Source organism: Patagioenas fasciata, chromosome 16 (assembly GCF_037038585.1).
Source record: "Patagioenas fasciata isolate bPatFas1 chromosome 16, bPatFas1.hap1, whole genome shotgun sequence".
Taxonomy (NCBI): Eukaryota; Metazoa; Chordata; class Aves; order Columbiformes; family Columbidae; genus Patagioenas; species Patagioenas fasciata.
Window position 1 is genome coordinate 6,824,983 of NC_092535.1, and position 27,995 is coordinate 6,852,977.

General features: G+C 55.4%; 1 protein-coding gene across 1 annotated transcript; it reads right to left on the reverse strand.

Annotated features, from left to right (window-relative positions):
* Positions 1 to 422: 422 nt before the first annotated feature.
* Positions 423 to 27,777, reverse strand: ZNF512B (zinc finger protein 512B). The gene is made up of 17 exons (XM_065849671.2): positions 27,626 to 27,777; positions 24,260 to 24,382; positions 22,678 to 22,757; positions 21,771 to 21,899; positions 21,305 to 21,477; positions 20,887 to 21,140; positions 20,065 to 20,136; positions 18,645 to 18,779; positions 17,153 to 17,277; positions 15,013 to 15,105; positions 14,097 to 14,195; positions 13,160 to 13,432; positions 12,428 to 12,619; positions 7,768 to 7,869; positions 6,685 to 6,747; positions 4,441 to 4,539; positions 423 to 3,726 (listed from the first exon to the last, which is right to left on the reverse strand). The coding sequence occupies exons 2-17, from the start codon at positions 24,378 to 24,380 to the stop codon at positions 3,433 to 3,435; spliced, it is 2,304 nt and encodes a 767-aa protein (XP_065705743.1). The 5' UTR covers positions 24,381 to 24,382; positions 27,626 to 27,777; the 3' UTR covers positions 423 to 3,432.
* Positions 27,778 to 27,995: the final 218 nt, after the last annotated feature.

Below are 27,995 nucleotides of genomic sequence, written 5' to 3' on the forward strand. Positions count from 1 at the left end.
ATGGCCAGGAGCAGCCGAGCGAATAAATCTGCTGCTTGTTTGGGTTCCCTGCCAAAAAACACATCAGGAAGCAGCAGCGGATTTATTCCCACGCTGGGGCGGCCGGGGGGGTCCCGCAGAGCCCCCAGGGGAAAGTCCTGAGCTGGATGTGGCCCCTGGTGCTGGGAGACACTGGGGGGACAGGCGAATGTGGGGGATTTATGCTGCAGGATGGGGGCACCGGGCTGTGGGCACTGGGGGTTCTTATCCTGGCCCCCACCTTGGTTTTGGGGTGAAGCTCACGGGCTCCATCCCCAGCACAAAGCCAGATCCCCCCAGGATGTTTCGTCAGCCCCCACCAGCCTTCAACAAGGGAGGATGGACAACTGGGCCCATCCTGCATCCCACCCTCCTGCCGCACCGCAAAGTAACGATGATCATAGTAATAATAAAAAATCAATAAACATTTATTCGATACAGCTGTTTTCAATACATACAGTACATCGAGTTACCCCTCCGCGGCGCTCGGCTGTTCAGAGCTGCTGTTACAGGACTCTCCAACTGAGGATTTGTCAATGATTAACAAAAAGAACAGATCGTCACAAATCGGGAGTTTATTATAAGATAGTTTACTGTTAAAACAATTTTATTTTTTGCAAATAAACACTTTTTAATATATATATTTATATATTTATATATATGGTTACAAGTGATAAATTGAAAATTCTTTTTTTTAAATTTTTTTTCCGTTTTCTTTTTTTCCCCAAAATACACTTATGCACTAATAACTGGCATTGACGAGAAACATTCAGATATGCCGTGGGACGGGTGGCACCAGGAGAGAAAGAAAAGAACAAAATGCTCCCAACGTTCGCGGGTGATGCTCTGGGGTGGGGCTGCTCCACTGGTGACAGTGACGGTGACCATGACGGTGACAGCCAGCACAGCACAGCCAACCTCGCCAGCACACCGCGGTCACCGTGAGGAGTTCCTGCCCGCGCTGCCGGACCCGAGTGTCTCCAAACCCCGGGGCTGAGGGGACAGAAGGGGACAGGACGCTGAGGCGCTGCCATCACAAGCTCTTCCAGCGGTGGGAGTGACAGGGACAATCCCAGCACTGGGACTGCCATCCCCACCGCCCTGAGCCCCTCGCCTGCCCCGAGACCCCAGACTGTCCTCAGAGTCCCCTCTGGGACGGTGTCACCCTCGCGAGGCCACCACAGCTGTCCCTGCCCCAGCCCCTCGCTCATTTGGGGACATTCGCTACCGAGGCAGCAGGACGGGGTTCAACCCAGACCCCTCAAAACTGCCCTTCCCCAGGTCTCCCCCCCCCGCAAGCAGCTCCTGGCCAAGCTCCTGCACCGGTGCTCACCCCCACACAGAGCCGCCTGTTAATTTAATCAATGAGAAGCCAATTAACATCCAAACCAGCAGCCAGGGCCACCCGGGTCCCCCCTCCCCGGGCCGGGAGCTTTGCTGAGACCTTTCCCCTGCTGTGGGGTGAGATTTTGGGATCCAGCGGCTCTCTCCACCCCTTCACAGAGATTTCAGTGCCAAACCCTGCGCCAGGTTGCCTGCTCCCCCTTCCTGACCCCCAACAGTGTCTCCATGTCCCCATCATGACAAAGACCGAGACAGCTCGGGGAGTGCGGGTCCCACAGCTCCTGATGGGGAGGCAGCACCAGTACCCCCAACGCCATCAAAACAAAGATCAGATGAAGCGCAAGCAGCAAACAGGCTGAGCTGCAGTGGCTAATTAAGCTTTCTCATTAACTGCAGCACTCAGGTTCCCTTGCCCACAGACACGTGTCCTGCTCACGGGTGACGCAGGTGGTGGCCACGACATTGGCTCCCCCGAGGAGCTGCCCCGGCTTCAGCCATGGCCATACCCCCTGCACCGTAACGATCCGCCCATGGGCAATGATGTTAATTATCAGTGAGCGGCTCCTCAGAGCAGGGAAACAATACTGAGCCTCTGGTGGGTGAAAAGCAGTGAAGGAAACTGAGGGCTGAGGTTTTAATCGATTAAAGTAAAAGCAGAAACTTCTCCTCCCCCCGACGCCACCTTCCCAGCTCTGCACAGGGGAAAAATAAATCAAATTATGTTTTTCTGTTACTGAGAGAAAATGTGCCTGTTTCCCAAGGATCGAGGTAGCCTGGTTTTTGTCTGGGGACAGACGCGTCGCGGTCCGGGGATGGTTCCCTCCGGCCGGAGCGAGGTGTGAGGATGGATTTAGTACAGACACAGAGAGAAACCGGGGAAGGGGAACAAGGAAGGGCTGGGACAGCGGGGGGTCCCATCCCCAGGACGATGGCCGGGGCCTTGGGTGCACCTGGCTGGGTCCCAGCCTGGAGGGACAAAGCGGGTGCAACGTGCCCAAAAGCAGGACTGTGATTGTCACTTGATGCTGCCCCGCTGTCCTCTCCCGCAGCCGGGGGACCAAAATGCCATTTGTCTTTCCTGGACAACTGGCACCTTTGGGATGGAGCACGATGGGGACCCTGAATCGCCCTTTCTGCCAGCGCCACGGCTGCCTGCTCACCCTGACCCCGGCGCTGCCACCGCTGCAACACCACCATGATGATGCCACCACGGCGCTGCCATCATTGTGATGCCATCATGAGGATGCCACCATGGCGCTGCCACCACGGTGCTGCCATCGCATCCAGCTATGTTTGCAAAGCCAACCCTAGCAGCAGGGCACAGCTCCCCCATCACCCCGCAGTCTCACCGCAACGCTCCTGGTGCTCCCGGCGTTCCCACAACTTTCGGTTAAACGTCCAGCCTGACCCGCCCCACCTCTCCCATTGACTTCCAGGAGTGCTCCCAGCTCCCACCCCCCTCTCGCAGCCACCCCCCAGCCCCGTTCCTTGCTCATCCCTCGCACTGCCAGACAAACCACGGCCACAACCACCACAGAGCCAAAATACTGCCCCTCTCAGCCCAAGACTGCAGGGAAAACACAACCAGACCCTCTCTGCTGTCCCCCTCCAACATCTTTGGAACCGTCTCCCCGGGCGCAGGGACGCGGGTGCCGGACCCACCAGGTGCTGCCGGGGGGCAGGGAGGCCCCATCAGAGGGGGTCCCACTGCTATTGCACTTTTCTTTTGCTCAAGCGTCCCCAGTTTGGCGCAGGGAGGGACAAGGGGAGTCACGGGTTGGGGGGCATGGGCAGGGGTATGTACATGGGCAGGGGGTGGAGAATGGCCCAGCTTGCTCGATCCTGTTTGTTTTCCAGTGTGAAACAAGGTCCATGACTTGTTTAAAGTGGTTAATTAATTGGTATTTTCTGTCTCTTTTTTTTCCTTTTTTTTTTTTTTTTTGTAAAAAGGGGGTGAATGGAGGGTGGAGGGGGAGAGATGGGACGGGGTGGGGACAGAAAACTGGGAGAGACCCCCACCCTGTTACCCTGGGCTGTAAACGAATCCTCGGAGACAAGTCTCTGAGCTGCTCATTTCTCGGGCATCTTGCTGACTCCCCCTTTCCGCTGGCTCGGGGGTTTGGGGACACGCTCCTCCCCATCGGGGCTGCCTTGGGAGCTTTCCCAGTGCTCAAGCGTTTTCTTGTGATTAGTCTTTGCAGCCACGCTCTCTCTGCCCTTCAGGGACACTTCTGGAGATCTCTCCTTGGGTTTCCTCCCTCTTTTCTTCCCGTTTGTGCTTTTCTTTTTCTCCTCTTTGCTGGAAGAAAGCTGTTCCCTGCTTTTCTTTTTCCGGCTGGCCTCTGCGGAGGTTCGGAACCAGTTCTGTGTCCACGGGGTGACATGGGGTTTAGTGACCATCCTGGGGCTGGGCAGCAACACCAACACACACCACCCATGCCCGAGCCTGGACCGCCCCATGCCCCATCAGCATCACCTTCCCAAGGACGAACTGGTCAAACTGAGCAGCTGCCACTGCCTGGGGTGCTGGGGACCCAAAGAGGGACAGGGAGGTCCCTCCCAGAGTGTCACAGCATTGCTGATGCTGCTGGGAACTCTGTGCTCTGCTCTCTGCAGATAAATGTACCATAGAATCACAGAATCGTTTTAGTTGAAAACGACCTTTAAGATCATGGACTCCAACCATTCCCCCACCCCTGGCACTACCCCATGTCCCTGAGAACCTCATCTCTGTGTCTGTTCAACCCCTCCAGGGATGGTGACTCCCCCACTGCCCTGGGCAGCCTGTTCCAATGCCCAACAGCCCTTTCCAGGAAGAAATTGTTCCCAAGATCCAACCTCAACCTCCCCCAGCGCAACTTGAGGCTGTTTCCTCTCATCCTGTTGCTTGTTCCTGGGGAGCAGAGCCGGACCACCCCCAGCTCCAAGCTCCCTTCAGGCAGTTCAGAGATCAGAAGGTCTCCCCTCAGCTCCTGTTCTCCAGGCTGAACCCCCTAGTCCCTCAGCCGCTCGTCACAGCCCCAGGACAGGCACATTGGAGCAGCAACCAGCCTGGACCAGCCCCAGCCGTGTCCTTACCTCTGAGTGAGCCTTGATGATGTGGTACTTGACGCCACTTTCAGAGCTGAACTCCTTCTGGCACAGGAGGCAGCGGTACTTGCCCACCGAGTGGTCCCCCTGCAAGACAAGAGCATCCTCCTGCAGCCCCCAGCAGAGCCAAAAATGCTCCCCCCCTGTGAAGGGAGGTTGATGCTTGAAGTAACCAAAAATGAATGCTCATTTCTAAACCTCCAGAGCTCTGCCAGCCCTTGGTCCCAGGCCAGGAGCTCACAACCACATCTTTTGCTCTGAATTTTGACCTGTGCCGCTGAAGCATCAAAGGGTCCCATGAGCTGAGAGGGCAGCAAGTGACAGGCTTTGCTGCCTATGTGTCCCCAACACTGGCTGTTTCATTACCACCGACACCGTGTGTGTCCCTGGGGGTGTGGGAGGCTGATGGGGCCAATTGCCCATTTCCTCACTGTCAGCAGATCTGTGACCTCCTGGGACTGAACCGACAGCTAATTTATGTCCAACAGATTCACCTAATTTTCCTTTCACGCTGTCAAAGAGACGCAGCGACTGCTGGATTTCTGTCACCAGCGGCCTTGTGGGGATGACTGATGTCCCGGCTCTGCCGCAGTTCACAGCCCACGGGAGATAACGTGCTCTCTATTGACGAAGGGTTTATGGATGGGCCCCCTCCAGGCGATAGATCTGCTCCCTGGGAATTTCTCCATAGCTGGCTCCGTGCCGTAAGTCATTAGACAGGTCGCTCGCTGTGGGGACAGGCAGGATGTGGCTTCAGAAATCCCCATGCAAAAACCATCTTGGTGCATCAATCCCCGCTGAGGATGGGGGGCTGCCTGGGAGCATCCTCTGTTCTCAGTAAAGCTTGATGTATTTCCATCAGTTCTGCAGGATTTTACAGCAGATATCACAGGCCAGCTCTGGAGGGGCTGTGTGATTTACGGCCTGTTTGGTGACACATGTATCCATTGCAAAATCAAACCCTCTCTATGAGTGAGAGTCCTGCTGTTGGCAGTGTGGGGGGTATGTGAAGCAGCAAATTCCCCCGTTACTGACCCCAATACTACGCCGGACTCGCTGGACCTGAGCGTGCAGCTCTACAGTTAAAGAAAACACTTGTGCAAACCCCCAGCTGTTTTCTGTGCACAACACCAGCCAGAAAACGGCTCCATTTTCTCTGTGAGACGGTGCTGCAGGCTAGCGAAGGAACTGCCCTCGTCTCTTGTGTTTGCCCTTTTATCCTGCATAAATCCAGCTTCTTCTGCCGGATCTCTGCAGCACATTTTCTAAATGATCTCATTAGGGGTTGATGTTCCAGCTCATGTTGGAGGAGCGCGGGAGTTTGTGTTTTTAATAACCACGGGGTATGTATTGGAGCTGCCTCCTGGAAGCTCCATTCAATGGAAGCTGCAGCTGGAAATGTTTCAGGGTATAAAGCTTTCCCAGCTCTTACTCGGTTCCAACTGAGGGACCTACGCTGAGCTCCCGATCCCTCCCCTGTGGCAGCCGAAGGCCACCGGGGCTCGCTGCAGCCGGCAGCGCTGCTCTGCTGAGAGGTCACGGGTCTCTGCACGGACCGGCCACCTCCTCCAGCCACAGCTCTGGCTCCAGGAGCTGCCACCAGCATCCCTCTGGCTGAGGAAGCTTCTGGGCTGTCCAGATCGATGGAGGAAGGTTCCGCATCCCCATCTGCCTGGGGGAACGTTCAGCCTCCAACGCCCGGCTCCTGGCTCCTAGTGGCTGTGTGTGAGGCACTGGCCACGCTCGGTAGCCAAGGGCTCATAAACATGCAGAGGCCAAGCTGGGTCGGGGCTGCTGGAGGACGGGGAGGCCAAGATGGGAGGACGCGGGGCAGGAGGACTCGCTCCTGCTGTACCTCTGTCCCCATTCCCAAGGCACATGGTGTGTGAGGTCTGGGCCCTTGGCGTGCACAACCTTTCCTCCAAGGCTGGGGCGGTCGCTAAATACCCAATGTCACATCTGCCCAGCTCGATCCCTCTGCCTTCGGCTGCCCACGGCTGTGAGTTTGGTCCTGCCCAAGAGAACGGTGCTGAAGGAGAGCGGCCAGACTGCGATGGTGTGACAACGGGCTGAGTGGTGACAGCTTGATGGCTCTGTCATTCCTGCCAGTGTCATGATCCTTTAACCCATACTGTTGTCCCTTGGCCTGTCGCTTCCCAACAATCCAGGGAGGAGAGAAAACCAAAACCCAACCCCACCTCGGAGCTGAAGGTTGTAAAAGGAGGGACCTACCTTGTTGCAGTTGGCCAGGTGAGCTTTCAACCCCGAGACACTGGAGTAAATGGCTTCACAGCACTGCGGGAAGAAACAAAGCGGGGTTTGCCACAATCCCCCCTCCTCTTCGTCCATGCTGGGGCCAGGAGCCCGTTGTGTCAGCAAGGCCACCGGTCCCGGCAAAGCAGCATGAGGTTAATGTTCTGCGAGCCGCCGATGGCTCCGGTCACACGTTTCCTATTAGCGCTAATGGGAGTCATGTGGCCACCTCCCTCTGCAATGGGCTGAAAAACGTCTCCCCTCAATGTCTTGGTGGAAAATGTACATTTATGAGGAGTCGGGAGGTCCCGCTGGGCTACAGGAGTTCTTGGAGCCACAGCAGATGCTTAACAGAGAAGAGAAATCACCCAGGCAGCGGCATGGCCAGTTTCTGAGCAACGTCTTTTCAAAGTGCCTGTGTATGACATTAATTAGCCAGTGAGTCTGCCCTGGCCTCGGGCTAACAGCCCCGCTCAAGACTCCCATCAGCAAGGCTTTGTCTCAGACCATAAATCAAGGGCCCAGCTCGAGGGTGGAGCTCACCTCCCGCCAGCTCGGGCCAAGGCTGCATTTTACAGCGAGATGAAGCGCACACACCACATCCCCAAGGTCTCTGCCTGTCCCAGGGCTTTAAAAAGAACGGCTTAAAACCAGACTCGGCTTTACACTGGGAAAAGCAGATTCTCTGCATAAAAAGGTTCTGGAGCACAGGGTGTGCAGCCTTTGCTGTGTCTGGATCTCAGGAGCTTCCCAAAAGCAGCTCCTGAGCCCGAAGTGGGCAACGCTGAACTGTCAGCCCGAGGGCATCTGGGAAGAAGGGGGCCTGGTCCCCAAGCCTCGTGGCTTGAGCACAGCAGGAGGGTCCCAAAGGTGGGACATGCTTTAAACAGGCATGGCAGCAACCCCAGGGAGAGGAGGTGAAACGAGGGTCTGAACAGCACTGCTGGCTTCGTCCTGGGCACAACAAGAACCTGGTTTGGAGGGATTTCTGACCCAAAAACTCCCCTCTCCTCCTGCAGACTGAGACCAGGAGTCCCGGAGAAAAACAGAGACAATGCTTACGTTGTTGGGACAGTTGATGTGGCCCTTCTCCTTCACTTCGTTCTTCCAGTTTTCCAGCAGCCTCGGATTGAGCTTTGGAAGCCCTGGTCGGGTGTAATTGAGCTGCAAACAATAGGAGACGATTAGCAGAGCGGCACACACCAGTTGGGGTCTTGGCAGGTCTTGTCCCCTACACCCCGGAGAAGTGAATCGGAGCTGAAAACTAGTTGGGAGGCTTCTCCTGGAGATGCCACCTCCCCCGGGCATGGCACAGTGGGGAGGTGGCTGTTCCTGCTGCTGTGTCACCAGGAGGTGACAGCAGGACGCACTGGCAATCAGGAGAGGGGATTGTGCCTCATGGCACGGTGAGGCCTGGACCCGGCATTTTCAGTGCATCACGTCACCATGGCCCTTCTGCCACGTTTCATAACCAGAAGAACATAAGACCCAGGATGTTGGGCAGAGGGGACGGATGCCAAGAGGCTCCGTGGCTGCTGTCCACTGCGAGCGGGCACAACCCGCTGAACAATGAAAGGCTCTTGTGTCTCTGCCTCTCCTCCTGGCAGGGCTGCTCCTTCCAAGTGCTTTTAATTACCACTTTATTAGCGACTTTGAGGTTTAGCATAGCGGCTCGGTCTGCTCAACTCTATTTTTGCATGTTCAGCACAAGCAAAAGCGGCTGCAGCGTCTCTGTCCCCCCCCGGCCCTACCTGTCCCTGCCTGTCACCCCCTGCAGGGCACAAGCGGCTGCTCTGCCCATGACCACCTTGGCACAACCACCAGCCCGACACAGTGAGCTCTGCTGGGACCTGTGGATGCTCTTTGGGTCCCAAGCCCCAGATCTGCCCTTAGGGCACAGTACAGGCACAGGTACCCCAACATGTGCTGCTTTCCGTGGGCACCCCCGAGCATCGATGCATCTGTGCTGGCCAGGGAGAATGCAGAGAGGTGCAAAACGAAGTCCTGATTTCGAAACATGTCCCCAGAACCCGGAGCTGGTGGTTCCGACACAGCGAGGAGGCAGCTGGCTGGGTTTCTTTTCCAGCTGTGACTTTTCCTGAACATGCTGACAAAGCCATGGATTTGCCTTTGTCCGGCTCCCACAACCCCCCCCTGCAAAGAGGAGCTCCCACTGAGGGCTCAGACAGCAATGGTTCATTTCCACCCAAATTTAAGAGATCCACAAGCCCCTGTGGCCCCCATGGCTGGAGGAGACGGGAGCTCGGGTTCCGCACGAGGGGCAAAGGGCCTTGCGAAACGGCGCTGCCAGCGCTGGTACGGACGGATGTGGAAAATCCCCTGAGCCCCAGTGTGCAGCTATTTGTTGTGCTTGGCGGACGGCGGAGATGCCAGCGGAGCCCTTTGAAGCGCTGGGATGGTGCATCCAGCCCGGGGAAGGCAGTGCCACCTCCGGGGGAGAACACAGGAGTCCCTTTTTCTCATTGATACTGAGTGCCAGGGATGCCAAACGGCCTCCTTAATTAAAAACCAATCAACCTCATGCATGAGCGAACATTAATGGTAACTGCATGCAGCCCAAGCAACAACATCTCCCTTGGCGTGTCCCCGGGGAGGAGAAGGGGGGGATGTTCAGAGATGGGGACTCTGCTGCTCCGGCTTCCCACTCCAGGGAAACATCCCTTCATCCCTGCACAATAACACACAAACCCCATGTCTGCCCAGGGTGCTGTGGTTCTGGGAATGTCAAAGTCATCTTTATGTCTCTATTAAGAGACAGCCCCAGGCATGGAATATTTTATTTTATTTTTTTCCATTTATTTTCCTCAAACAGCCTGTAAGTGAAAATCTTTATGGCCAGATCATTAAACGACTACAACTGGGTTTTGGCCGCAGCCCATCTCTTCTGAACAGTCGAAGGATGGTGGGATGGGAAGGCTTGTTTTCTTTGACTGGCAGTTTTATTTAATTAACTTTCATATTTCAGTCCTCTCCGCTCCCTAGACAGCTCTCCCCTTCCCCAAAATATATCGCGGTAAATCGGAACCATGCGTGCTGCCTCGGCCCCAGCCAACGAGCTCCCCTGGAAGCCCCACTGAGGTCCCCAGCGCTGCTCCGTCATCGCCCCAATGGAACCACGGCTGACGCCGGCCGGGAGGTGAAGCCCAAACACAGCCAGCGGCCGTGGGCAGCGGGGCCAGGGCACTGCCCGGCAACGCAAGGAGGGACGATGGAGCAAGTCCCGCCAGGTGTGCAGCAGGAGCTGGGATCCCAATTCGCCCACTGGTGACACGAGTTCGCAGGGCTCAGTGCGGCTCCTGCAAGGATCACAGGGCCATTGTTTTGTGGGGACAAACCAAGCCAGGCTCTTCTGCTTTGGAATTTATCCTGGCTCCAGGATGGGGTTTTTTTTTCCCCTTTATGCCCTGCCTAGTGCAGCCCTCGGCTCTGGACCCCCAGGCTCTGAGGGGATGTTCAGCCTCAGTGGGGCTGTAACACTCCAACCCCGAGCTGTGGGGAGTGAGGGGTGAGCTCCCACACCCCACAAAAGTGCTCTTCCCCCCTCCCTGCACAGCACAGGGACCGCCTGGGATGCAGGAGCCCACCACGACCTCCAGCAGCACCTTGGAACAAGCTCCATCACCTCAAGCTCTACAGGGAAAGCATTGCACCACGAAACTGTGGGATTTCCATGGTGTTTTCTCTCCTCTCACCTCTTACACACCTCTCCTTCTGCTCAAGGAGGCTGTTTTCCTCAGCCTAGACTCCAAAAGGGCTAAGGGCATCATCCCCCCAACCCTAGAGCCCACTGCCAAGCTGGGAACCTGCAGGCTTCTCGCTCCTGCTCACAGGCTGGTGATGGCCAGAGGAATGTCAGAGGATCAGCATCATCTTCAGAGAGCTTCTGGAAAGGGGATTTTTCCCAGAAAAGCAGCAGGGCTGTGCCCTTCCCCATCTGACATCCCCAGCAAGCGGCCGTTGTGAAACACCCCATCTGTTTCAGCTTATCCAGAGGCAAATAAAGATCGGAGCGAGAAAATAAGACTCCAGTGTATATTTAGAAATGCTGGATTTGGTTAAGCGCAGAATGAAGGCCTAGAATCGCGCAGCAATCGTTTATTCTAATGCCATTGCTTTGGTGCGAAGGAATCCATCCTCCCGGGGAAAGGCAAATGCATCCCACCGCGGGCCACCAACGAGATCTGACCCCAACGTCCCTCTCTGGCTGGGACCGGTTGCCACGTGGTCCTGAGGGCAGGAGAGGGCTGTGCGGGGCCATGCAGCCCTGTGTCCTATGGGCTTGCTGAGGAGCTGCTTGTGGGGAAGTGATTGAGAGGAGGAATGGATTTCTTCATCACCTCCCTTGAAGTCCACGTTGAGTGGTGGGGCTGTGGTGGGCAACTGGAGAGCTTGGGGACAAGTGGGTCCTGTGTTGCAGCAGGTCTGGGTGCACCCAGCTGTCACTGGTCACAGATGGGAGCTGGGAAGTGTCTGTCCTTGTGGGACACCGGGAATCCCCAGTTCTTGCTGAGCCGCTGCAGGAGCAGCCGCGATTTGTCGCCAGCACCTCACCTCTCTGCCGCTCTTCTGGGAATCACCAGTCCCACTGCCCCAGTCATGGTTCTCTGGCGTTCATCCTTCTGCTGCTCCAGGTTGTCAGGTCCCTCAGAGGGACGGCCACCACACATGGGGACATGGGGACACTGCGCATTCCTCCAAGCCTCCCGTGCTGCCTGGGACCGGACCCGGACCCGTCCTGGAGCGCAGATGCAGCCAGGTCTGAGGAAAGGGCTTTTTTGGGGCTGTAACGTGTTCAAACTGGGTACTTGCAGTCTGGAGGTTTTTCCACACCCTGAACTGAAGCAACTTGTCAACACTGACCAGTCCTGAGTGACGCAAGGCGAGCAGAGTCAGCAGCTCCCAGCAGCCTCCCAGGACAGAACCTGCCTCCCACCAGCACCGCTCATCAAGAAAAAACATCATAGACTAAGCAGACTATATTTGAGAGTGTTGTCAAGGGAACGTGACAGTCGTCGCAAGATGCACCCGCAGCTACAGCTCCATTCGCCTACTGCACTGACCTCCTCCTCCTCCAAAAAAATCCCCCTGTGACATACAGCCTGCACAGCCAGGGACAGCAGCCCGAGGTCCCCGTCCTTCAGACCAAGAGCCTTGTTTTGCCACGTGGGAGCTGGTCCAACTCCCGCCTGCTCATCTCCAATGCATACATGTTCCTGCCAAGCTCGCAGCAATTCTCTCGGTTTCTTAGCACCACTATAGGGCTCAATTAAACTTAAACAATTAGACTGTGAACACAAGAAATGTCTCCAACACCACTACAAACAGTATTTCATGGATCAGCTATGCCAGCGGCTGAGACCTTTACGCTGCTTTTGTACATCAGGTTGGATGTGGGTCCCTTGTTCACACCTGGGAGCCCTGGCTGCTCCCTCAAATCAAACAGAAAACACCCAAAGTCACGAGTAAGGGGAGCAATTCAAGGAGAACAGAGGAATGCAAGAGCTGAGGCGGGAGCAGGGAGAAGAGAGCACCACACCTCTCCTCCCACGGTATTTGAAATGAAACAGCTACTTTGGGCTTGACTTTTTTTACGTTATAAACGCACTGCAGCTGAAGTCATCTGGAAACCACCACTACCACACACTGGGGAAATAAAAATTTTGCAACCAAAAGAAAAAAAAGAGAAATAAAAGCTTCTCACCCGCTTCGTTTCAGGCACCAGGTCGTCCTTCATCCTCCGCTTGGTCCAGTCCTTGGCTAGTTCGTCCTCCGCTATCTCCTGAAGGTGGAAAACGGCCACTTGGGCCGACGTCCGACGGATGCGGCCGCTCGGGGTCCTTTCAAAATCTTCTACAGGGCCAGGCTCCGGCTTCACCTCTGGCTCCTCCGGAGGCTGCAAGTGAGACAGTTAGAAAGGCTGATGAGGGGGGAGACTTGAGCTCTCCATCCCAGGACAGGGATGCTGGGGTTTGGGTTCTGTGTTTGCACATCTGCTTTGTGTCCCCAAGTAGGGGAACAAGGGAGCACCCCTGGCTCCCCCAGCCCTGCAGAGAGCCGTGAATTACACTGATTGCATTCTTCTGTGCTCCCCCACGTATAAACGCCTCTGCTTTTTAGAGTTATGGAGTGATTAGCGTCAGATGCACTGTCAGTATGGTTCAACGAACAGAAAAGGATGCTCCCCAGGGATGGATCCTGCCACCCCAGCACTGGCAAGCAGCCTGAGCAATGTATTTTTCCCTGCAGAGCACAGATGCAGGGCGGGCTGGAGCACAGACCCACAGGCACTAGCGGGGGGAACACTGCCGACCTCACAAATGCAGCTCCGCATTTTCCAGAGGGGGCTGCAGCCCATCCCACCCCCAGCACCACACCGTACAACACAAGCGTGATGAGAGGGAGTAAATAACATCGGTCTGATGTCTGCACCTGCCTTGCTCGGCTCTGTCCTGCCCACCGGCTCCGCAGCTCTGCAGTCACCGCCGGGGGGGGCCGTCCCTGCTCCTGGGGCTGCAGGGGTGGCCGAGGGGCTCACCGGGGCCACGTGTTCTGACCGCACGTGGTAGTCGTGGCCGGCCTTGGATTTGTACTTCTTGCCGCAGTGTGGACAGCTGAAGATGGGCTTGTCGGCCTCGGGAAGCTGCTTCCCGCAGCGCTTCTGGTGGTACTGGTAGCCCATCAGGCTGGAGAAGTTGGCCACGCAGCCCTGCAGAGATGGAGGGAAGGGGAGGGTGAGTGAGGACTGTGGTTTGGTGTGCCCACGTTGAAATGGTTGGGTGACATCGCTCCGGGGAGCAGCACGTCCTGAGGAGCCCCCTCCGCTAACCCGTCCCCTCTGAGTGATGGGGACTGTCGGGTGATCGCTCCCCTGAAGAACCATGCACAGGCGCAACAGGGCCATGGAGAGATGGGGGAAGCAGCCCCTGTCCCCAGCACTACCCACCCTGACATGGACAGACCCCCCCGGACAGACACACAGTGGGCAGCAGGAGGGGACAGTGGTGGGGAGGCACTGCTTGCATGGAGAGCAAAGCATCCATGGGGACAAACCTCTGCCACACACCCCTGATACCCGTTCATGACTTGTCTGCCACTGGCTCACGGCCATTTTTTGGTGCCGTTTAGTTTAGTTTTGCACTGTGCTCAGGACAGCGCTGGCCGTGCCCCGTCCTGTGTCCCCCCTCCTGCGGGATGGCCCATCACTGGGCACACGGGGTCACGGGGATGGGGACGGGGACTGGGATGGCTGAGTTAGAGCGGAAAGGTCGAGAATATGCTGTGGGATGCCCGGAGAGCACATGTCCCTCTCTGCATTGGGACTCGCTCCTTCTACCTTCCCACAGAACGAGGAACAGGAATTGTTCTCGTACCTCATTGGGGCATTTCAGTTTTCCCATCTGCTTTAGCACTTTCCTCAGCCTTTCCCGCTCCTCCTGTTCACCAAGTCCAGTGGCTTCCACAGGAACAGGCTTGAAACAAGGAAGTAACAGAAGCGACCAGAGTCAACCATTTACTCATGTCCTCTGTGCCAGCAGCGGCTGGTGAAGCTCTGCCCTTTGCTGAGGGGAACCTCTCTTTAGGAGAGCTGTATTTCCCACCGCTTTCCCATATGCCAATGCCTTCGCTGTTATGTGTCAGATCTGCTCGTGCCTTTCCCGTGTTTGCACCCAAAGGCCCAGCCGGGAAAGCCAGGAGCAGCTCCTGGACGAAGGATTCACCAGCCAGACTGAAGAGCAGGAGATTAATGAACAGGTATAGAACAAGTCACCACTGGTAAGCATGCGACATGTAGAAATGTAGTTATGCCCTGGTATCTTGGACATGTGTGGGACTGGATTTTTAAGAATAGCATCTAAATTGGTGCCTGCCAGATTTTCCTCATGATAAATTTTGCGGCTACTCCTCACATGCATGGTGGAGAGATAGAGACAGGATTTTGAGATTCATGCAAGGCAGAACCCCTCAGTCCTGGATTTGTGAGCACAGTTTTGGAGGCAGAGCTTTGCCACTCAAAATCCACTTCACTAAATCTTCCTTTGTTCTAGCACTTGAAATCTTGTTTTATTTTTCCAGTCCTCTACTCCTGATGATCAACGTGAGCCTGTCCAGCTGCCCGGGAAGGAACAGCTTTGCAGGGCAGGGAAGGCGGAAGGCTACGCCTGACTGAGCAGCATGTGAGATGCTGCAAAGACAGTGTTGTGAATCCCTCCTTTACAAAGAAAACGATTGCTTCGTCTTCTGCATTGAGAAAGCAGGCGTGGGACAAGAGCAGCGCAGCTCTCTTACCTTGCTGACGTGTTCAGCCATGGTGTGGTAATTCAGCCCAGCTTTGGACTTGAACTGCTTTTTGCAGTGTTGACACTTCAAGGCGTCCTGCAGCTGAGGGAATTAGAGGGAAATCACCACGGAGGCCACGGTTCACCATTTATTTTTCCAGGGGCTGCTGCTGCTCCAGGACCCAGTGGTGGGACGCAGCAGGCACTGCAGCGTCCCTGTCCCCATCCCCACCCCGGCCTGCAGCTCCGAGCTTTCTCTCTGTTGTCCTGGATATTGTTATCGAACCCACATGCCTCTACTTTTGGATAATATTCCAATTTGGATATAGATTTAAAGCCCCACTGGCTGGAAACATCTGGACCCCGCGTCTTAGTCTTCCTGTTAAAGGGTTAGAAAGGAGAAGCAGCTTTGATCTACCAATCTGTTAGCGGACTGTGCTCTGCAGCCCTATTAACTACAACAGATGCTGGTGTACAAGATGCTTTCTGGGTGCCTGGGCTGTTTGACATTAAGACACTACTGGACACAATCACAGCAGAATACTTCCCGCCTCACGTTGCTCTGCTGTTTGACACAGCTTGGCCTCCTGAGCAACTGGAGAGATGCATTAAATGCACACAAGGGAACTTGCAATGTGTGTAAACAGACCATGACTTTTGCTAGGGCAGATACCACAACTTATTGACTGAGGTGAACTCTCTGGGCACCACGAGACAGGGTGTCTCAACAGGGAATCGGTGCCTGGATGGCTGTGGCCATTCCTGCTCCACCTTCACCACTTTCCCTTCCATCAAATCTCGACTAGAAGCTGAAGAGGGAATGAAGATGGAGCTGCAAATCCCTCTTCATCTTGGAGCTCTGGAGAAACGAGGAATAAATTCACTGCAGCCAGCTGGGAGTGAGTCACTGGTACCTGTGCTCCCATTAGTTGATCTTGTTCCAGACCCAAGTGCTTGATCCTAACACGGTGGATGTTAAAGGCTCCTTGACCCATCAGATGCCAATTTGGGGTTTCCTCCTCCAGTTAACACTGAAGAACATGCCATATCCATATTCCAAAAAGCTCTAACCTGGGAGGCTGGGAAGATACACCCGCCCTCACCTCCTTGTGCCTCAGGTGTGTCGCACCCATCCCCATCCCTTATTTCCTTTCCCAAACCGAATGAAACACAGTAGACTGCCCAGGGACAAGCAAGGAACAGAGAAACCAATTTCCCTGGTTTCACAAGAGTTTCACAATGAACTGCTGAGAGCTGGACCTGCGCTCACACTCCCAGAGCTTGGGGACTGTCCCCTCTGGTCACAGGCTGCTCTGTCAAGGATGCTGCAAAGCAAGGACTGTGCCTCACGCGAGAAGGGTGACAAGAACGGAGTCCCGATTCCTCTGATGAACATCCACCAGTCTGTTTCTAGTAGGAAAGACAGGCCCGGAGCTGGCAGAGTCCCGCTCAGCAGGTCGTGCAGCCCACATGGAGATGGCATGGCCTGGGAGATGGTCCAGAGCACAGGAGATGAGTAGCAATGGCCGAGATCCGCTGAGCCAGGAGGATGGCAGGATTCTGCCAGGCATTGATGTAGAATGGGGTTTGAAAGGGAGAGTAGCTTCCCACCACTCTATAAACAGCGAGGCAAAAGCTAAGGAGGCATTTACGGAAAATTAATGTGGAATTAAAGCCAAGCCACATATTTCCAAAGCAGGAGGCACTGATGCCGTGTTGGCTTTCTGTGGTGACAGCTCTGCACCGTGCCAGGTGACGGATGGCGACGTAATCCCATGCTCTGATGGATGGCAGTGTGGCAGAGAGACAATTTTTCACTGCACATTACTGAACTCCTGCATCTCGCCAGCCTGCCCAAGCACATCCAAGCTCTGTGTCTCTCCGAGACGTGCTCTCATTAACCACAATTTATGTGGCCTGATGCAAAGTATGGCACACAGTGAAACCCCACAGCCAGGACTCCGGAGCAGCCCAAATTAGAGATGACCCCGACGATCTTTTCAGCTTTAAAACTATTTGTTTAGCTACTAGAAATACCCAAGACTGCTGGAGACACTGGGGGAAGTGGCCCAGACCACAAAGGGATTCAGAATTGTGGGGTACTAGGCACCAAAATCCAATATACATGACTGAATAAGACAAGCCTGTACCTTCTGGCAGACGTCCATATGCTTTTTGAGCCCCACAACAGTTTTCCTGCTGATAACGCTGCAGGTTGGGCAGGAGACTTCTCCCTTCTCACTGATCTCCCGCTGCCACTGGTCCTCAGGGTTTGCTGGCAAGGGAGAGGAGAGAGGCGTTACACCTTGGTGTAGAGACCACAGCTTGCACGAGCTGCTCGGCAGAGAATGGCCCTGTCGTACTCCTTGATTTGCTATGTTGAAAAGCACTGAAGTAGGGAAGAGTCCTGATGTTAAAAAAAAAAAACAAACGATGCAGCACTTGCAGCTCTGCCTGCCTCACAGCTCCTGCTGCTGCTTGAGCAAACCAGGTCACTGGGCCACTTCATGCGGAGTTATCCGACCTGCTGGCATTTCATGGGGAAAAGGTTCATCTTTCCAACCCTGCTGGATCCTGCACACTGGGAGTTAAAACATGATGATGCCCTCAGCCACCTCATCTTGCCCTGCATGCGATAACTTCCCCCTGCCAAACAAAACAATTAGCGGGAGCGAAACAAAGGTGAGCGTCTCGGCTCCATCCAGACGTGTGCCTGGAAAGCTTTCCTGGCACTCCTCTTCCCAGCAGAGACAGAAGCAGTAATGGGCGTTCTGGCTCCCAAGCATCTGTTTGTTTGAATGGCTGTGACCGCTTTAAAATAACACCCAAAATAAGAGATAATGTGGGGTCAAAACCTGCTCTCAGGTCCAGAGCTCACACCATGTTCTCAGCAGAACAGCACTGGGCTTCCAGCAAGGGAAGACCGGTCTGAATAAAACCCATCAAGTCTTGTTTATTTGGATGCTTTTGCCTGGCTGTGAGATCAGAGAGTCATTTATTTGAATTTGCAATCAGTGCAGGGCATTGCAGCTGTGTTTATCTTGCACATCCTGCATTCCTCCTGCTGTCACAGCTCCCAGCACCCTGCGCTAGGGCGTAGGCTGCACCTCGGCAGCTTGGGGAGGACATAATCATGCCCAGAGTTACGCACCAGTGTCATTCATGGAGACAATGTTAGAAAAATGCCATCATCCCAGCCGCTGACCCAAATTGTGGTCACAGTGAAGCCAAGTGGAACCAGGATTTAGCTATCAACTGCCAACACTCACAGTAGCCTGTCCTGGCAGGGAAGGGAGGATAGAGAAATGCTTTTGGGATGTCATTTGTGCCTGCACCAATGTCATAGGAGCAGTGGCCATTCCCACATCTGGGCTACCACCTTGGAAGGGCAGGAGCTGTGTGCTCGGATTTTATGCTGTTTCTGCTTGCAAATCTGCTAGAAAACTCACCCTGAGCTCAGAGGGGTGAGCGGATCACGAGCTGTGGGCAAAGGTGGGGACACGGTGTGAAGGCGGGGACCGCGAGTGAAGGTGGGGACTGTGCCAGCTTGGAGCAGAGCCCAAGACTGAGCTGGTGAGCAGCTGAGCTGCACCCAGAGCTGTTGCCTGCATTCTACCTGCACTCTACCTGTACCAGCCTCACCTGCTGGCAGATGCACAACCGTTTCCTTCTTCACACCAGCTCCCAGAGGTTTCTTTTTCAGCTCCTCCGTGTTGGTGTTTGCCTCCAGCTTCTTAGCTCGATGGGCTTTTGCCTTGTCCTCTGCTTTGACGAGACCTGGAGAGACAGGGGACTTTTATTCAATACTTTAATACCATCAGACCAACTTGCATTTATCAGCTAAAAAAATCTCTAGCTGTAACCCAGGGACACTGAGTTGGCTGTAGGTCTTGCCAAGGTTTTATGTGTAGGACCAGGTCCATAATTATGACAAGCAATAACATAACAGCTTGTGGTGTTTTACACACAAAATCTCTTCCCCCAGCCCAGACAGCTTATGAACTACAGAAACACCATGACAAAGCAGGGTTGGATGCTTCCAGTAAGGCAGATTACGGGGAAGACAAGCTGGGGGGGAGGCAAAAGGACATTCTGCATGAAACTAAAAGGGGGAATTGGAACAGCAAATTCAGGATATAAAAGTGATGTTCCTGCTGTTCCGAGGGGACCAGCTTGTTCTGGAGGAACCCCCAGCAGACATTTCAGCCTATGGCAGTGCCTCTGTGGGGAAGGGAAACAACCTCCAGCCTCCCAGGAGCCAGGGGACAAGCAACCGCAGAGAACACATCCAGCCTGCTCTTCAGTAAGTGTTTAATTTCTTCAAAGCCATTAATGCCTCTCCCCTGAGTCCCTCTTGTACCGGAAGGTGCTGCCTCCTGCAGTGCCTGGAAACCTGCTTTTTATTTCTCTGACTTAACACATTTCATAGCCAGTCCGAATCCAGCTCTTGTGCCAGGGATGCCCCAGGTCTCCTCCCTCCTTTCCAAGTGTATTTATGGAGCACAACCACAGGCCTGCTCGCTCTTGCTTTGTCAGCCTGAAGCAGCCAACTCCTGAGCTTCCTCTCAGAAAACATCCCAGTAACACATCTCTTCCCCCTGGAATTCATTTTGCTAAATGTGGGCGACCAGTCTGAGGGATGGGTGCGTCACCTGGCCTTTCTACGCAGCAGAAATCCTTCTCAACGCAATTGGAAATACTGTGACATCCCAGCACGGTGGGATGATGACGAGACGTTTCTCATGTCTCGCTTGTGTCAGCGCCTCGTTACTCTTGTGGTACAGGCTGGACATTCCTGAGTCCTTTCTTTTCTTCCCTCATTTCCCAGCAACAGGCTTCTGAGCAGAACAGACAGGGTTGTATTGGTGCCAGCTCTCCTGCTGCCTTTCATTCCCTTTAAAACACTCCTATGCTCAAAGGCACCAGCTCCTCCTAAGTGACATTCCCAGGCTTTGAGGCATCTATCTCCACTACGGGGAGAGCTTTTGGGGATGGGGCTTCCCTGAAACATCCCAGGGAGAAGCTACAACCCTACAGCTGATCAGCGTCAGCCCCATATTACCTTTCAGTCCAAATGTCCCTGATATGGATGGCTGCTCCCCTGTAAACTTCTTAGGAGTTTTCTGTTTCCTTCCTGACTCAAAAGAGAGAAACAGAGAGAGAGATTTGGTCAAATAACTGTACTGTCAAGGGGCTTCAGCAATCCCAGGGCAAGGGGGATCATCCCAAGGAGGCCTTTACCACTGTGAAATACAAGAGCTGATGCATGAAGCAGCCACCCCACCGTACAGTAACAGGACACTGCTTCCCACTCAAAAAAACCCAGGAGAAATAATGGTATCCAGGGTTAATTCAATGGGTAGAAGTTGTGGCTCTGTCTAGCCCCAAAAGTTGCGAGGTTTCCCCAGCCCAGGTGGCTGGTGCTGGCTCCCTGTGGAGCTGCAAGCAGTGCAAAGCCATGCCGTGATGGGGACAACCACGGCCCTGTCTGCCGGCCCCCTGGGGGTGACACACAGAGTGAGCCTCCCAACCCTGCCCCAAAACTGCACAAAAATGGGTCTGTCAGAACCACCCTGGTTTAAACTGCCACACTCAGTGAGGACAGATGGGCTGACATTGCAGGTTGCTACGCTGCCTGGAATTCCATCCATTTTCAACCCTATAGGTCCTAAAGAAATAAGTGTTTAATCCGGAGTTTTTAACTCTCAGTGGAACTCACTGCTGCAAGTACACGGTGGACAAATTATCAGGATGTTGAAACAAGGCTTGGATATATTCCAAGAGACACTTGCAGAAGTGTTGGCTGGAGCAGAGCCCCTACCCTTCCCGTGGGACGCCCCTCTCCATGCTCCCGAACCAGCGTAGCCCTGGGCTCTAATCTTACTGTGCTTCATCCTCTCGGGGTCCTCCTCCTGCAGCGAGGCCTGGCTGCCCCCTTGCTGTGCCGTGTCCTTGCCGCTCGAGGACTTGGCCGTTGGGGTGGCGGCTGCCATCGCCTCAGCCGCTGCGATCTGGAACTCTTTGCTCTCCCGGCTCTCCGTCAGGCACTCGCCATTCTCGGCATGGTCCCGGGCCATGGTTTTTTCCATCTTTGCCTGTTTGGGATGGATGGTGGGGCAAGCTGAACTCTCAGCAGCTCTAGGGCAAAGCACAGAGGGCTTGTTTAATGAGGGGTTGTTAGACAAACGTCCTGACACCTCTTTCCCCTCACCAGCCCGGATCCTGGGAATGGGGGCAGGCATGTTCCCCTTTTCCCAGCCGTCCCTACACAGCCACCCCGTGGCCCAGCCACAGCCTGGTACCTTTTCTTGCCGCTGCTCTTCCCAATGGCCTTCGGCACTTTGTTTTCTGCTTTGCTGGTTGGCACTGGCCGGTCCAAGTGATTCCAGAGCCGATGCTTTTCTAGCTGGGTTTTGGAGGTGAAGGCAGCTTCACAGTACGAACACGAATAGGTCAGCTTCTCTGAAATTGCACCCTGAGAGGAGCAGGGAGAGACAAGTGGGCATGGGTGTTAGACCACAAAAGGCACAAGCGGCTTCTGACAAGGGCATAAACACAAATCGTGTCTAATACCCTTCTGCCCCTCCAAACAGTTACCAATGGTCCATGATCCTCCCAGGCCAGAGCTCACATTGAGCTGGAGGAACCCCAGTCCCTCTCATAAGCCCTTCATAAAATGTCCCTGGCCCACCTGTACCCTCCCCATTCTAATCTCGAGTTTTTTCTGGTGCTTAAGACTTGAGAGGAGGTTGACCCTGGTCTGCTTACCCCTTGGCAGCGCTGATAGTGGTATTTCAAGCCATAAATGCTGGGGAACTCCAGCCAGCAACCTGAATTGGGACATTTCACCCTGGAGTGGGCTTTGAATTCATCCTTCCACTGGTTCATCAGGGGCAGCTGGGAACAGAAGAGACAAGAGACAAAGCTGAGCAAAGAGCATCACATGCCCAGGTGTGCGCCGATGTATCCCGAAGGGACCAGGGGGGCCACATGAGACCTCTGATCATTCCTGTCCACCCCATCCCACCGCATAGCTGCAAAGTGGACCCCAGGGCTGTGTTTGAGTGCAGTGGTGCTCGCTCCAGCAAGAGCTGCTGGAACAGACGCTTCAGGCTCTACAGGCTAATGATTCCTCCTGAGAATTTACCTTGCCATGCCTCCCAGAGCACATGTACGCTCCTGGTCAGGGTGGGGAATAAATCAGGCCAGAAGTCACCCAAGTGATTTAACCACCCCACATTTCATCTAGTCAGTAAATCGCCCCCATCGACGCTCTCATGACAAACTGCTCTGTGTGTCGTCCACGCTACTGTGTTGGAATTAAACCGCACAACTCTCGGGGAATAAATCACCCCCTCGCTGGGGCTGCCGGATCATTAGCCAAACCTGATGTGGCTGCGAGAGAACCCAGCTCATCTGGCAACAGCCCTGAGAAGGGGAGGCTGGAAGGTGAGTATGGTTCCCCACCAGGCTTTTGGGTGCTGGCACGGAGGGGATTCAGGGCCAATATCTCACTGAGTCCAAGACAAGGTTGCTCTGATGATTAAACCACGAGGAAGGCAGGTTTAACCCTGGAGCAGGGCTGGCTGGAGTGCACGATGCAGCAATATGCAGAGGGCACATCAGAGGGAGCAAGGCAGGGACAGCACCAGGATGAGAGGACGTGGGGTCTTACAGGGATGTCTTTCAGCGCCTGGTTCTCAGCCTTGGGTCTTCCTTTCTTCCTGCCTTCAGTTTTGTCACTGGTTGCATGTCCTGCAAACAGACACAGCTCATGTCACCCATTGTCCAGCCAGCCGTGCCAGAGGAGCTGCCGTGCCGGCAACGCTGCTGCCCGGCCGGCTCCCTGGCTCTGCGTGAGGAGAAGAATCCCCTTTGGAAGGCAAAGCCAACTCCCTGCAATTCAACCCACAGATGCCCGCACCAGCGACAGCTGCTTCTCCTGAAGTTTGCCAGCCCCTCTCCTTTCATTTACACCAAGCAGTTGCAGCACAGCTGGGCTTGCTTTGGAAAACCATCCTTCTGTTCGGGTTGGAAGAAATCCTTCAACAACTACACTACTTAGCCAAAGAAATCTGCGTCTAGGTCAGGACACTGGGCCTTGGGCAGGCTGTCGAGCACAGAAAGCCCTCAGCCCCTTTGCACAGTGAGCTCTTTACAAACAGGGATGGGTTGCGATGGACACGAGGCTTCTCTGGACCAAGACCAGACTTGGGAAGGATGCTCCCTGTGCCAACCAGGCTGCTGCACTGGAGGGAGGCCAGCAAAGCCACTCCACGAGCAGTCCCTGTCTCCCCAATCCACACCAAGCCTAATTCACCCCAACGAAGCAAACCCTGGCAGATGTTTCTACCTCCAACACTTTCCCAGGGAGAGCAACAAAATATCTTCATCACAGAGTGCCCTTCACTCCATCACTTTCAGTCCACCTAAACCAAAAGGAAGGGCTGCAAAAAAGGGCTTGTCTACTTTTAAAGGTGCCGATAAGATGTGGCGCAGGGAAAAGCGCTCTCCCGAACTCAGGTACGTCCACACTGTGGACAGCTGGAGTTCATTCCCCTCAGCAATAACTTTCCCCCTCTGTTAGCAATTATGGCTTCAGCTGCCTCAAGGGAAGAGCAACATTTGGGAAGCACTTGGGGCATAGGGGTTTCCCTGCCAAGCCGCTGATTTTGGGTGCCTGCTCTGAGGCACATCTCTGGGGCACCCTGCAGCACCCAGGGCTCTCAGTGAAAGGCTGTCGGTGCTCGCAAGGGCGACCTGCCCAGCATAAACAGACAGGAGAAAAATCTCCTCATGTCTGGAGGTTCCCGGATAGAGAAATCAGCTATCCATCAGTGTGACAGCCCTTAGCAAGCGGGTCCCCTGGGGCTTGTACACTCACAAGGCTCCATCCCGGGGGCAGCGACACGGGAAGCAGCAGATGGTCTGAACTCATTTAAACCTTTCCAGCCTTTGATGTACCACTTAGCTACCAACACGATAAATAGGCGGTGAGACACCCATCTCGTTAAGCCAGACGCACGCCTCTCGGAAGGGAGAGATCAGAGATCGTCTCCATCCGTCCCCTCCCGCTCCCAGGCACTGGCTCTCTGTAGCTTCAAGGTTCTGGGGCTTTTTGGGCCCGAAACGCGGAGCCAAGGCTCACCAAGACCAGATGCACTTGCACCCCCATGTTTTGGCAGCTGTCCCCCAACCCCTGAGCTTGTCCCTTCCACCCCATCCACCTCCACGGAAAGAAAAATCCCATTCCTTACCTAGCTTGGGCAGCTCTGTGGGCGGGTTTATCCTCGTCTCTGTCCTGCTTTCTTTGCTGGCAGCGGGTTTATTGGAGCCGGCAGTTTTCCTTCCACCTTTACAGGTATAGGGATCCGCCATCTCTGAAAGAAGCAGGGGAGGTGTTACAATTCTCTCCTCGGAGCCAGGAGAAACACATGCTGAAAGCAAGGAGAGCTGCTGGGGAGAGGGGGAAATCAGAAAACTATCATGCAGCTTCCCACAAAGAGAAGAAATAGGACGTGTTCCTGAGTACTTGTTCTACAGTCAAGCAACGCCATAGACATGGCTGAAAAGCCGCTTTCGTTATAGGCTGGTTTCCCCTCCATATATAACAGCAAAGATTTTATTAAAAATTATGGGTTGACTTCGCCCAGAGAAGTAGCGAATAAATGGCTTTTCCTCTTCGTTTATTTCTCGGCTTTAGGACACCAAAAGGGAAAAAAAAGTGAGTTTTAATGAACAGATGTAGTGATAAATTTCCAATTTTCCTTATTAATGGGAAACTGTTATAAACTGAGAATTGTTAATGTTATCTGAATTTTCCGTATTAATAATTCAATTTGGCTTCTCTATAAATAATGAACATTGGGAATTATCATGGAAGGGCCAGTCTCGCTCCCCACAGAAGTGGGGAGCACGACACCCCTCATTTGGTGGTGCCAGGACACATTGGGCTCTTCCCAGCCTGGGTTCAAGGACCTTCCTCCCATCTGGACAGCAAAGACACATCCCAAGACAAGAGCTGCGTCAGGAGATGCCGGGGAAAGGAGTCCTGAAACCTCCCAACAAGAGCATCAACCCCCTGGGGGGGATCGCCTGGACCACCATGGCCTCGAGACCTTGGTCATGACACGATGATGCTCAACCGGACACCGGCAGCGTGACCAAGGGATGCGCCAACTGGTGCCTTCTTCACCTTTGCTCAACACTTCTCTCCCCCACACAGGTGTTTTTTAAAACACAAATTTGACTTGTTGCTCCCAGTTCCTTCCACGAGATCACATATGGCACAGTTTAACTCAACAGTGGATGCCCTGAGCATCCAGACTCATCCTGCCTGTCCCCATGCCCAGAGGGACAGAGGAGGCCGCAGGAGCATCGCCCATGTGCCCGTATCGCTGGCTGTGCCACCAGCATGTGGCTCATGAGGGTCCAACAGCCCTTTCCAAGGTGTCCCCAGGGACTCTCCACATAGAAAGGGGCATTGTGCAGCCCAGATGCTCCAAGAAGACCTGTCAAGAGCTTCCAGCACACGTTCGGCTGGCAATGCATCTGTGGTTGTTTGCACCCACACAAAGGTTAATCGGATCAAGTTTGTCCCCTCAAAGAGATCCTTTCTGGCCAGCTTAGCAGGTTTTGAACATCCTTTGTTTTTCCACACCAAATACTTCTTTGAATTTTTTTTTCCCCTTTTTTTGGCTAAATGAAAACTAAAAATCCCATAAACCACTTAGTGAGAGCCAAACTCTGCTCCCTGGCCACTGACATAACCCCAGGGAACCCCAGAGCCAAAGAGCAGAAATCAGCCCATTGTATTTTTTTGTAGTGTCCAAACTTTTCACTTGTTTTTGAGCAACACAGGCTGAAACCGGGCAACAGCCTGCACCCTTCCACACTTTTGTTATGTTTTCGGTGAGAACCCTTTTGCAACTGGCAATGGGAGAAGATATCGGCAGGTCCTGCCAGTGAGCAGGGCAAGGATGTGGTGCAGGATGCTTGGCACTGGCAGCATCTTTGCCGATGAAGCCTCCGGCTCTTTTTAGGTAACTTCTTAGACATTCACAGCAGCATTTTCAAAGCCTCCAGCTCCAAAAAAGAAAAAAGAGCCTGTGTCAGTGCTGGAGCCAGCATGGGATGAGCAAAGGCTGAGCTGCTGAAGCCAGGAGTGGGGGTGAGGAGGAAGTCCACGGCTGCGGGAAGGGGGAGAGAAGCCTGGGAATCCCCCATGCCAAAGGCACTGCTCCTGAGCCAGGTGTGACAAGGGACAGCGATGTCCTAGCCCCTCACTGCCCTGACAGGCTCCTTCCCTCCGCGACAGACCCCTCCTGCAGAGCCGTAGGGCTCTGTGGGCTGGGCACAGCTTGGAAATTGGGTGAAAACTGGAAAAGAAGTAATAATTCCATGCTTAAGTGCCTGTTCGTGACCTTGGACGGGGTCTGCAGGAGCACGTACACAGCAAGGGACAATTGTGACCTCCTCAGCCCCACAATGTCCTTATGGCTACAAAGGGAAAAGTCACTCGTGGGTCCTGACCACAAATTCTCCTGCTGTGACACCTGCCCCGGTGCCATTGCTACAGATGCACCGTGCCATGTGCCCACCGGCCCAGTCAGCTGTCGATCCACTCCACTTCTCAATGAAGTACCAGAAACACCAAAAAGGCAAGCAAGCTGGGAGAAACTTCCCGGGCATAAAGAAGAGGAAGCGGCGGGAAACGCTTCCTCAGGAAGGAGAGGAATCGCCCTTGATGGAGGCTTCCCCAGAGGGAACCACATGGTGGGTGAAGCCCTGCAAGCCCCTGCATCCCTGTGCACAGCCGGTGACTGGGCAGCTCTGGGGGTGTCCCGAGTAGCCCTGCCAGGGGACACCCAGTGCTGGGGGCCGCTCTGCTGAGGTTCTCCTGAGGGGAACAACTCACCCCACAGTGTGAGGCCGCCGTGCTCTGGCCAAGTGGCTCTGGGCACGGGCAAGGCTGTTTGATGGTGTTCGAGGCTTTTTGATGGTGTAAAGTTTTTGTTCGAAGCCTGTTTTCCAGTCCCTCCTCTCTCACTCATCCCCTGACACAAAAGCAAAGGGGAAAAGCGCACGCACACGCCTGGCAGACAAGGAGACCTCGTAGTGCTGAGGTGGGGACCGGGGTGTCCCCCTGCCCTGGGCATCGCTGGGGGTGAACCCGCACGGACAGCTCTGCCCTGCCTGGTCCTGCTGTCAGCTCCCCGGGCCCGGCTGTGCCATCCCGCTGTCCCTGTCCTCTCATTTGCCCACCTCACTGTCACCCTTGCTGCCACCCGCCCATCGCCGTGCGGGCAGGGCCGCCCCGGGCCTGTCACCTCCCGGGGCCTGAGCAGGGGCCGCCCCGCCGTCTGTCACCCAGCCGGGCCGCCCCGCGGCCTGTCGCGTCCCCGGGCCCGGCCGCCCCATCCCCGGGAGACGGCCGGGGCTCAGCCCCGCGGGCCGGGGCCCAGCGAGAGCCGGTGGGGAGGGCCCGGCCCGGCCGCACCGCCGGGAGGGGAAGAGCGAGCGGCAAAATGGCGACGCGGCGGCGGGCGGCGCGGGACGCGGGGGGTCCCCGCCGCGGCGGGGCCGGGGGTGCCGGCGGGGCCGGGCCGCAGCTCGGTGCTTACCTCGGCGGCGGCGGGCCGCGGTGCGGGGCGCGCAGGGCCGGGCGCCCCCCGGCCGGCCAGGCGGTGCCGCCCGCCGCCCCCGGCTGCGGGCCGCCGTGCGGGGCTCCCCGGCGCGCCCACACCCGCGGCGGCGCCGCGCTCCGCTGCCGCGCTCCCGCTCGCCCGCCGCCGCCGCCGCGGCTCATGCGCGCTCCCCGCCCCGCCCGGCCCGCCCCGCCGCCGCCGGCCCGCGCCGGCCCCGCGCCCCGCGGATCTCGCGTGGCTCCGCCGACGGGGCCGGGACCGGGCGGGAGAGCGGGCGGGGGCAGCGCCCCGGGACGGCGGGACCGGGCAGCGCCCCCCGGCCCGGTGTGACCCGGCACGGGCAGGT

Bases quoted from the DNA above. Each gene is read 5' to 3' on its own strand.
- ZNF512B (XM_065849671.2), bottom strand. From the start codon at position 24,380: ATGGCGGATCCCTATACCTGTAAAGGTGGAAGGAAAACTGCCGGCTCC. The intron at 21,900-22,677 runs GTAAGACCCCAC...TTCTGTTCCCAG, and splicing joins AGGCGCTGAAAGACATCCCT to CTGCCCCTGATGAACCAGTG. The intron at 12,620-13,159 runs GCAGGTGCAGAC...TCTCACTTGCAG, and splicing joins GCAGGACAGAGCCGAGCAAG to CCTCCGGAGGAGCCAGAGGT.